This window comes from Engystomops pustulosus, chromosome 8 (genome assembly GCF_040894005.1).
Source record: "Engystomops pustulosus chromosome 8, aEngPut4.maternal, whole genome shotgun sequence".
Taxonomy (NCBI): domain Eukaryota; kingdom Metazoa; phylum Chordata; class Amphibia; order Anura; family Leptodactylidae; genus Engystomops; species Engystomops pustulosus.
The window spans coordinates 83,071,637-83,083,670 of NC_092418.1; the positions used below are offsets into that span (position 1 = coordinate 83,071,637).

General features: G+C 38.8%; 1 protein-coding gene across 3 annotated transcripts in view; it reads right to left on the minus strand.

Moving 5' to 3' along the window:
- COL18A1 (collagen type XVIII alpha 1 chain) overlaps positions 1-12,034 on the minus strand; it is a 117,240-nt gene that overhangs the window by 28,392 nt on the left and 76,814 nt on the right. For all 3 annotated transcript variants that reach the window (XM_072121560.1, XM_072121558.1, XM_072121559.1), the window contains 2 exons: positions 9,136-9,671; positions 296-379 (listed from right to left, as the gene is read on the minus strand). In XM_072121560.1, the coding sequence (XP_071977661.1) occupies positions 296-379; positions 9,136-9,671 (620 nt within the window). The remainder of the gene's footprint in view (positions 1-295; positions 380-9,135; positions 9,672-12,034) is intronic.

A 12,034-nucleotide genomic window follows, 5' to 3' on the forward strand; every position in this document is an offset into this window, starting at 1 on the left:
GGCAGCAAGCAAACATAACACTGAAAATAGCCACTAGAGGGCAGTAGTCTGTACATTTTAATATGTGAGTTGAGTTGTAGCTTTTTTCTATATTTGCTTTCATATATTCTGTATTAAACGTCAAAAATTTTAGGTTTTTCAGGAATATTTTTTCTATGGTACAAAATTTTTTTTTTTGAATAACATGAAGGAACCTTATAATAAAGTTCATGATTGTATCCACTATTTCTACTATACATAAATGAATAAGTTAGCATTTCTAAACATTTTTAGGGGAGATAGATGATGGACTCACCACATCAGAATCGTCTCCTTCTTCATCACATTGCATCTCTGCCTGTCTGGGATCATTAATGATTTTTAGCTCTGCTATAACTCCCTGAAAATAGAAACCAATAAAAGTCAAAATCTATCATTTATACACATATACATAGTTCAAATCTGACATAATCTGAATATATGAGGTAGGCAATTATTTAATAATCAATATAATATACCAATATAATTTACTACAATCATTCGCACTGGGAAAATCTATATTACATCAGGTGTGATCGCTGCACAGTCACAGTTATCTAGTTTCCAGCGTTGTACAGTGGTAGCATAGTGGAAGGGTTTTCTGCAGAAAATGCAAGCTGTGAAAATTTCAGCCTAATTTCAGGTTCATATGGTGTTGTCTTTCTTGCAATCTTTTCATACTCAATGTATTATGTATTATTTAGCTACACATTTAGACTGTTAGTTTACATTGTTGTAAGTGTAAACTGTTAATAAAAATAGTCTGATTATAATTATATATATATATATATGTATGGACAAAAAGTACAATATAATACTAAGGCAATGATGGGTGTATGGCACATTGCTGAATGGCTGCAGAATTTACATCACACTTGATTGTACCTGCCCAAGGCTTATAGCGTTACTATACAGTATGTCTTTGTATTTTGCCATACCCTTTGACCCTTTGGATCAGAGCAAGAGTTTCTATTAGACTTTGGTCTAGATGTATTTAAAATTCCTATGAAGAGGATTTCTATTTGGTTTATTTATCTATAGGTTGTATCATTTTTTGAAAAACACTTTTTCTATGGTGGGTTATCTGAATCCTATTAATGGTATACAGTGTGTTGATATAGTATCTTTTTATACCCATTAAGTTTATAGTCTATGATCAACAATATACAATGAACAGAGCCTTAGGTAAATAACGATGTAAGAACGATTTTCGAGGAAGACAGATACCACCCGATGGTCCTCGATTTGGAATCGTAATGTCTGTTGCTGGAAATAGATACACTAACCCTACTCAAAACACAAACACCAGATATACACAGAAACTATATTGTTGAAAAGGCATGTAGCAGAAAAAGTTTTTATTAATCAAGTTAATCAATTACCATAAAAACATGCACAATCAAGGGTATGGAACATACAATTTTTTGGGGGGGATAGCAGCTAATGCTGGACAGGTTACATAAAACATCGAGGTGGCATAGTGACATGGAGATGTCAGTACACAGTGGCATATACTCTGTCTCCTGGGCCTATAGCAGTGGTGGCGAACCTATGGCACGGGTGCCAGAGGTGGCACTCAAGGCCATTTCTGTGGGCACTTAGACCATTGCCCCAGGACAGAGTTCATGAAATCTTCCTGCAGTCCCAGGCAAGAGATGCTGCTCTCAGTGCTGTTTTAAAGTTGTTTGGAACTGTATGAAAAATGAGAAGGTGTTGACAGAACTGCAATATCTTTGGAGGTCCTCCTGCTGGAACCACCATTCTTCCTCTACCGAAAGACCCTGGAGAGAAGCTACAATGTCTGAGTCTGAATTTGCCCATCGTTTTTCAATTGCATTGGTTTCCTCAGGGGGCCGATACGATTGAAAGATCGGAAGAACAGGTAGTAATAAGTTACAGCTTAAAATGCCATGTTGGCACTTCACAGGAAATAAACGGATTTTTGTTGTAGTTTGGGCACTCTGTCACCAAAAGGTTTGCCATCACTGGCCTATAGGGAGACTGTCATTCGATACAGTCACAGACGTGATGATTAAATCTGATATGGTGAATGACAGTATAAATAACAGTATAAATAATTACCTAGGTGCCAGGATGCACGTAGCCACCAGGATGCACAAGTACCCCGACGCGCGTTTCGGCACGCTGCCTTCGTCAAGGGGCCTCAACAATATAGTTTCTGTGCATATCTGGTGTTTGTGTTTTGAGTAGGGTTAGTACAATAGCACACCAGGTATTTCTGATCTCAATACTGGATAACTAGATTAATCAAATGTAGCTTCTGCTACAATGTAATCTCATATCTCATCTATCTATTTATCTATACATCTATCTATCCATCTCATATCTATCTATTTATGTATCTCATATCTATTTATCCATTCACCTTTCTATCAATAAATCAATCTATCTATCTATCTATCTATCTATCTATCGATCTCATATGTATCCATCCATATCCTATCTATCCATCCATATCCTATCTATCTGCCCATCTATCTATCTATCTATCTATCTATCTATCTGCCCATCTATCTGCCCATCTATCTGCCCATCTATCTATCTGCCCATCTATCTATCTATCTATCTATCTATCTATCTATCTATCTATCTATCTATCTGCCCATCTATCTATCTATCTATCTATCTATCTATCTATCTATCTGCCCATCTATCTATCTATCTATCTATCTGCCCATCTATCTATCTATCTGCCCATCTATCTATCTATCTATCTATCTATCTATCTATCTATCTATCTATCTGCCCATCTATCTGCCCATCTATCTGCCCATCTATCTGCCCATCTATCTATCTGCCCATCTATCTATCTGCCCATCTATCTATCTGCCCATCTATCTATCTATCTATCTATCTATCTATCTATCTATCTATCTATCTATCTATCTATCTATCTATCTATCTATCTGCCCATCTATCTATCTGCCCATCTATCTATCTGCCCATCTATCTATCTGCCCATCTATCTATCTGCCCATCTATCTGCCCATCTATCTATCTGCCCATCTATCTATCTGCCCATCTATCTATCTATCTATCTATCTATCTATCTATCTATCTATCTATCTATCTGCCCATCTATCTATCTATCTGCCCATCTATCTATCTATCTGCCCATCTATCTATCTGCCCATCTATCTATCTATCTATCTATCTGCCCATCTATCTATCTATCTATCTGCCCATCTATCTATCTATCTGCCCATCTATCTATCTGCCCATCTATCTATCTGCCCATCTATCTATCTGCCCATCTATCTATCTGCCCATCTATCTATCTGCCCATCTATCTATCTGCCCATCTATCTATCTATCTGCCCATCTATCTATCTATCTATCTATCTGCCCATCTATCTATCTATCTATCTGCCCATCTATCTATCTATCTATCTATCTATCTATCTATCTATCTATCTATCTATCTATCTATCTGCCCATCTATCTATCTATCTGCCCATCTATCTATCTATCTATCTATCTATCTATCTATCCATCTATCTATCTGCCCATCTATCTATCTATCCATCTATCTGCCCATCTATCTATCTGCCCATCTATCTATCTATCTATCTATCTATCTATCTATCTATCTATCTATCTATCTATCTCATATCTATCTCATATCTATCTCATATCTATCTATCTATCTCATATCTATCTCATATCTATCTCATATCTATCTCATATCTATCTCATATCTATCTCATATCTATCTCTCTATCTATCTCATATCTATCTCATATCTATCTCATATCTATCTCATATCTATCTCATATCTATCTCATATCTATCTCATATCTATCTATCTATCTATCTATCGCATATACAGTATATCTATCTATCTCATATCATCTCTCTCATATCTATCTCCCATCTATCCATCGCCTATCTAGCTACTGTCAATTATCTATCAAACATTTGTCTATCAATTGTCATATCTATCTAATGTCCATCATCTTTCCATTTGCCATTACTACAAGGAACCACCACAAGGGGGCGGCAAGTTACCAAACTATAAAATTACCGTAGTCAATAAAGTTAATAAATTTATTTCTTGAATTAACAAATGTTACAATTTTGTTGGATGTTTGCTGTTCGCTAGAAACCCCCGTCTAAATAGTTAGTTGGAACTAAAAATCAAATATTTTAGCGTGTGCTGACTAATATCATAATATTTGAACTCCAGCTAATCTGTAAACCTGTATTCTTGCCAATGTAATGTGACGTTTTAAGAAAATCCAATGTATTTCCAAATGTAAACTGTACAGAAAGTACACAACAAAAATCCACTGGAATACAAACATGGACTCAGATGATCTCCTTGTTGGATTTTAACTTTTTAATTAGGAGTAGTTTCAATTGAACCCAAAGCCACACCTGCAGTAATATTTTGTATATATGATGGCAATATCATAAGATACTACTATATAAGCCAACACTACTATTAGTACTAGGATTCATTTTTGGATTTGCTTTAATATTGCAAGTGTGCAACAACTGTGCTGCCACTACAGGTAAAATATATCATTACATCTGACCCATTACAATGATTGAGAGACCTTTATAAAAGTCCATTTAACCGAGCATTAGCTCATTAGAATCTTAGTGTTCTTATACAGTTTACATTGGAGAATTTTCTAAACTTCTCCATTGATAGATGTATTTGACATTTGTCACTACATAGATATACCATGCTATAATGTGTGTTACCTTAAAAGAAATCTACCACCAAGATGAAGGATTGTAAACCAAGCACAATGACATACTGGTGTTTGCCCCTCTGGCAGGATCTACTCTCCTTTTAGCTTCTTATCCTCTTGTTTTTACAAAAAAAAAGCTCTAAAAATTATGAGAATGAGACCGAGGGGCATCGGGCTCCATAGATTGAGGCTGAAGCCCCTCAGGCTCATTTACATAATTTGTAAAAGTCTTGTTTAGAGAAAACAGAGATATAAGAAGCTAAGAGAAGAGCGGAGAGAGCACAGCATGTCAGTGTGTTTGGTTTACAATCCTTTTCCTTTAAGGACCCCAAACTTTTTAAAATTGAAGTTTATCCTTAAAAGGGTTGTTAAAATGTAAAAGTGAAAGCCAACAGAAGGGACCTCCCTCCTTTTCTCATAAGCTTAGTTCTAGTGCTGTATGTAGGCAATAAATGTCAAACCTTTAAAAAAATTGGGGCCCCTCAATTTTCCTTCCATAATAAGCCCAGGGCTTATTGTGGTCATAATCTTCCCATGAATATTAAGAGTCACACATTCCAAGAATAGGTCCTGAATGGCAGACAGCCACAGATCTCAAATTGTTGGCTTATTGTTGGCTTAAAAGGTGGATAGATCCTTTAAGAAGACTGAGTGATTGACACAGGATAAAAGCTCTATAGTACATAATGACATGTTCTATAATAGTGGTGGTAAACCTATGGCATAGGTGCCAAAGGTGGCACTCAGGGACCTCTCTGTGGGCACCTAGGCTGTCAACCCAGCACAGAGTTCACCAGACATGGCCTCCTCCTACAGTCCCAGACATTCTGCCCTCAGTGCTGTTTTAAAGACCCACATCCATGCTGTCTGGTACCAAAGGATGAGAAAAGAGGTGTGCACAGACCTTTATTACTCCTGAAGACTCCTCCTATGGGCCCTACGATTATTACAGGGGCCCAGGAGCAAAGCTACAATAATAATCTGAATTTCTCCTTCTTTCTACTATATTTGTGTCCACAGAAGACCAATACGAGTGGAAGCTGCGACAGAGCAGTTACTGCTTAAATCACTGTGTTGGCGAAAAATAAGTGGGTTTTGGTTGACTTTGGGCACTCTGTCTCTAAAAGGTTCATCATCACTGCTCTAAAAAGCACATGGGACTGTAACTATGTAGCTTTGTAAATAATGGTTGATAGCTACATGTACAGTGGTTTGCGGGGCAGAATTGCTTCTCATTGTGGAAACTACTAGGTGGCAAAAGAGGTATCCAAATAAGCAGAGCTAAAGAAGGATGAAGGCCAGGAAGTAAGAGCTCTCCTTACAGAGACTTTGCCATTTAATACCGCATTGGAGACGTGTGGAGACTTACAGCCATTGAGGCTCCCACTGTGGAATTCTGGGAAATATGCAATGCTATCCTTATCCCATCCTGGAAAATGGATTTGCATAGAAGGATGATATTATTATTATTATTATTATTATTATTATTATTTAACTGCCTCTTTGACATCCGACCATTCAACAGACCTTGGCTTTATGCAAAAAAACACACTCATCTATCTCCCAAATGAGAGTGAATTTGGATTTTCTACGTGTACAAACCCCCAGGAAATAATAATGGGGTCCTTCTTGCGTGCATCTACATATTCCCAAACCATACAATCTCATTAGATGTAGCCACATTGGTTTAGTGGATATCCTTCTGCTTGGTGATTATAGTAGAATAACTTCCGAGCAGCGTCAGAGAGGATTAGCTGTGGAGATAGATGTAAAACTATCCTGCCATAAAAGCTTTTCATGAGACTTTTATAACCATATTATTTATATGAGCATTATCTCTGTATTTTATAAGGATTATTCATTTCCTAAACCTATCAGAGCACATAAATCTCTTCTCCCGGGGGTCTGCGAGGTCTGTGTATACTTGGAGGATCGCTCTGTGCAGCTTGCAGGGGCAGTAACACTGACCCCTCTTATGCTGTTGGCAATGACATCTCCCTCCATGAAGTGAGTTTTCTTGCCATCCCTTCAGCTGTTCGGCATCCACAGCAACCTCCCCAGTAATTATTACACACATATTTTCCCATTCTCAATTTCACCATTGTCTATGCATCTCCTTAATTTCCAAGGGATGAAAATGTCTGCTTTGTTCACACATTGAAGACAGTAGATTCCAAACATATTACTCACAGCTATGTTATATACACCCCCAGGACATGGTCTACAAACTCAACAAATGGACAATGGATCAATTGGAGAAGACCAAGACAGGACGTCTAGGGTTAATTATATACAATCCCGTTAATCATATAAACACAAGCTGTGGGTATTGGTGTAACTGCTATATTGATACTTGGATTTAAGCAATTGAAGGAGATGTCCCAATTTTAGAAGTTATCTTCTATCCACGGGAAAGGGGATCATCCTCTAACCACAGGAAAGGTAACCCACCTTATATAGAGCATGGGATCCCGTTCTTACTAATAGATGGAGCAGCAGGTTGGGCAAGCTCCTTGCCGCTCCATTCAATGACTATGTGACTGCCAGAGATAGCTGAGAACAGTGCTTGGCACTTCCATAGAATATAATGGAGCTACGGCGTGCATGTCCAACCTTCCGCGACACTCATTAGTGAGAACAGGATCCCCTTTATCTGGGGCATGGGGATCCCATTTTCTAGATCAATGGGGGTCTCCTTCTAAGAAGGTGATAACTTCTAAAATTGTGACAACCCTTTTAAAAGGGAACCTGTCAGTTAACCTGTCAGTTAACCTGTCAGCTAGAAGGACATTAATATCCATAGATGGTGAGTAAACTTTATGAACAGACTGTGGAGCTTTGCAGGCATAGGGGCAATACAGGGATATTTGTACTGCTGTATAATATCAGTTTTCAAAGATATTTTTATTTATTGACGATTAATTAAACCGATAGGTCCCATTTAACTGTTTTTTAATGGGAAGAAGAGATTCCATATTTAAAAAAGCCTTTTTTGTAATTTCCAATAAGAAATAAGCAAATTATCCAAGATTCACTAACCCTTTTAAAAGATTTGGTTCCCCTCTTAATATATACAGCCTTAACTGTTGTTACTCCAATTGTCCTGGAAATTGGTATAAAACTCCCTCTAATCCTCTAAAACACAGATTTTTTTAATGAAAAGCTATTTTCCCTCTACCCTCCTTAAAGAGCATCCACCTCCAGGGTGAAGGACTGTATGTAGATGAGCCTGTTCAAAGTGAAGAAGAAAAAAGTAGCTCCTGGGTCTGAAAAATGGCAGATTTGTGCAGAATCTATAAACCAGCCAATAGCTTTGCTCATCTCTAGTTCCAATATTTTTTACAGATCCATATAAGAGTTTTATTGTGGATGAAATAAACCTGCATATGTTGTGGACACCACCTACGTGAGCCCTTCAATGTAAGACTGTACCAATTCTAATTCTATTGAAGATGGACACCTTTAAGACTCTGAGATGCAAATGGTGAAGAACCAAGGATGAAAATGTTGCAGTTGAACTCAAACCTTGGTGCTTGAAGGGGCCTGATGAAGGTGTAAGAAGACACTAGAAGCTGGGAGCAGGGGTTGGGTGAGGTTACAGAATTGGCTTCAAATGATTCCTCTGTATTGGCGATAGCCCAATTTCCCACAGGAGCATCTAGACCCCGGTTACATCACATACTGATAAAATATCTTGTAACTACAATCTACTATGTGTGTAGGAACAATGGCTTTCTGTGCATAGCCCTGAAAGTGAAGACAAATCTACTTCCAATATTGTAATAAGTTACTTTTCTCTAAACTTAGGATATGTGTATGGATGCTACATGTGGATGCTATGCGGTAATCAGTCAAAATAATTGGCCCAGAATCCCAACTTATAAACTATTCACTGGATAAGATCACACCAAACATGAAAACAGGGGTTATGTATTACACATGTGCACTGCTGCTTCATTCAAACTCTATGGGACTGGTGGAGGAAGCATTGTTAGGCCATCTTTAAAAGTCCCAAATGGAATTGATGTTGGAGAGGACATTGGACCCTAGAGATTGGTAGGTTCCCAGCAGAGGCAATCCTGAAAACAGGTCTTATGTATTACACATGTGCACTGCTACTTTGTTCAATCACTATAGGACTGAGGACATTGGACCCTAGAGATTGGGAGGTTCCCAGAAGTGGGACATAATAACAAAACATACATTCAAATGCATAACTTACCGACACTATGTTTGCTATATGGCAACTATCTCCTATATTATGCTTTCGTATGCACTCATTCTATAAGAGTTCTTGGCCTACAGTTATAAAATTATTGCTAAGTACACAATTTAATTCTCCGTTTTCCTTTCCTCCAATGTCCACTTTCTTATTTTAGACTACAAATGTATTTACCTGGTATCGGTCGGGATCAGCACCTCCAGCCTGAGCAACAAAAAGTCCAGAACCATCTTCCAGCTCCATCTCATCAGGCGATCTCTCAAACCGAACCCTCTCCACCTCATCACAGTTCATGAATAACACAACTTCTTCTTCCTCCACACCAAGGGCAAAGCGAGTCCATCGGTTAGTAATTGCTCCAATGGTGAAGGTGGCAGCAGCGTAAGATACTGGCGATCCAGGCTCTGTGTAGTAAAATATGATCTGCTGCTTACCATCTTTGACCTCAGTTAGCTTCACGCCAACGTAGATGATGGACTGTGAGGCATCGGTGATAGAGAACAGCATGCCGGCTTTGTTAGTCGTTGGTTGAATGTGGAAGAGAATAGAAAAGTCTCTAAACAAAGGGCTGGGGAGATGGTACTGGGCCACTTGACCTGTGTTGGCATCTTCTCCAAATACATAGCCAGGATTCTTATCAGGACCAAAAATCTTGGTGATCTGTTCTGGTGGTGGATCTCCAATAAGTTGTAAGAGGCCGACCTCCACAGCTACAAAAAACACAAAGACGGGAGGGGGGCTCAATTAGAAAAAGAATCAACAGGATACATTCAGGAAGGTCTTAAATTCCATTTTTGATATACAATATTAGTAGAACCATATTCAACCAGTAACACTGCCCTGTATACATAACATGAATAGCATTATAATGGATATAGACATGTACCAGTGTGGACCACTGGCAGTGTTGGAGTGATAATAGACCAAGCTACACCGTTAAAATCCTGAAAACCCCCTTTATGGTACCAAAATGGTAAATAATTCCAAAATTGTATTTTACTTTAAAGGAAATCTAGCATTAAAATCAAGCTTGCTTGATGTGTCTGGATTTACACATGGATCCAGACACATCTGTATTTGTTATCCATTGCCTTCTTCTTACTAAAATCAAATAATTAAAATAATAATAAGGAGCCTAAAGGGTTCCTGGGGGTGTTACCAGAGCCCCTTCCTTTGCTGCAGTGAAATTACATCAGGCAGAGGGATGGGGAAGTGCTGAGGGACCGAGGGGGGGTGAGACATTCTAACAGCCTGGGAAGCTACATGACAGAGGGGCTCTGGTAACACCCCCAGAGCCCTAAAGATAGCAGAAAATTACCAGAGTCATGGTTCCTGGATCTATGAGCGAGTTTCCCCGATTTATCATTCTTGATTTTGATGGTATATTTCCTTTGATAAAATTTCTATACAATATTTTGTTCTATATAAAACCCTACAATTGTGTGTCAAATCTCAAATCTTTTCCCCTATTTTCAAAGATTGAAAAGAGTGTCAGCTCTTCAGAAATAATAGTGTAATATAGTGTTGGGAATTATGGTCATTACAAACTTAGGGCGAATTCACATGAACGTATGCCCGCCGTACCATAGCACGGCGGGCACACGTCACCGCTCAGGAGAGGAAGAGGGGGTGAGTGCTGCTCGCCCCCGCCCCTCTTAATAAAGAAACATAGCGCAAGGCATATCTTTTCCCCGAGTACAGAATGGTATGGTGCCGCACCATAACGCTCCCGTACGGCGCCATGCACCCATTGCTGTCATATGGGGGACGTATATACAACGTATATACGTCATCCATATATACACCCCCAACGGCCGCGTCAATATTCATAAGAATATTAAGGAACTAGTTGTGAAAAATTTGTGATTTTTGTGTGACTTTTTAACTAGAAAGTCCCATATTGATTGCAGACACTGTCACCTCATTTGCCACATTTATCAAGCTGATTAAGGTGCTATGAAAAACTGATGTGCAAAAGACATCTAAAGAGCTCCTAAGACCACGAAAAATTGGAGTAAGATCCTAAGATCCTGCCTAATGATAAATCTGTCCCTATCTGCCCCAGTTGTAATAGAACTTTCCAGTACAGTTCAGTGTTTTGGGCACTGCTAATTATGAATGGCAGAAACAGCAGATAACACTGACAGATGCATCTTTTCCCACCAAGATTTTTCCTAGATTTCTTTCCATCTTGTCCCAGGAGATATGCCACTTGCAGGGTTTTCATGGGAAAACTGCTCGGCCGGAGGAACAGCTGACATTTATTGACTCTTACAACTAAATTGTGTATAAAGAGGCTTTTACTGTTACAGATGTTCTCTGTACATCCACATCTAATCGTCCGGTTACTGTAACCACTCAGTAATTTCATGCCGACATAACTCATGCTGAGCTATCGATGCTGCCAACGCTCATATACTTGGTGCCAACCTAGTCCTGCACTCCAGAACAGGGCTGACTTTATTTAGATGCCATACATTGTCCAATACTAGCCTAAATATGTTATGGTCACATATACACACATTGGGGGAGATTTATCACAAGTGTCTGAGTTGCCCATGGCATCCAATCAGAGCTCAGCTTTCATTTTCCCACAGTTGTTTATAAAATTAAAGATGAGCTCTGATTGGTTTCAATGGGCAACTAGAACATTTTTTACCTCAAACACTTCTGATAAATCTCCCCAATATAACCTATGGCTTCATTCACATGTACGTGGCTGATTCTCATCCATAATGCAACCAGGTTTTACTCAATGTTTTCATGGACCCATTCGGGTCAATCGGTCTATAAAAAAGGGGCCGTACACCCATGCATGAACTCATTTTTGCGTATACAACCAGAATTATAGTCCGGAGCAAGTAGTCTAATGATAAGCAATGCAAAATCCACAAGTCCTTAGTGTGAACCGTACCTTGTGGCCTTCTTTTAATTCTGGGAACAGATTTCCTTTAAGAAAGTCATGCTTACAGTGCTGGTTACCCCACCAACATTGCCATATGTTTAGTATATATGTGACCCGGGAGCTGACAGGATCCCTTTTAAGGATGTTTGCATCCATGATGTCCAATGA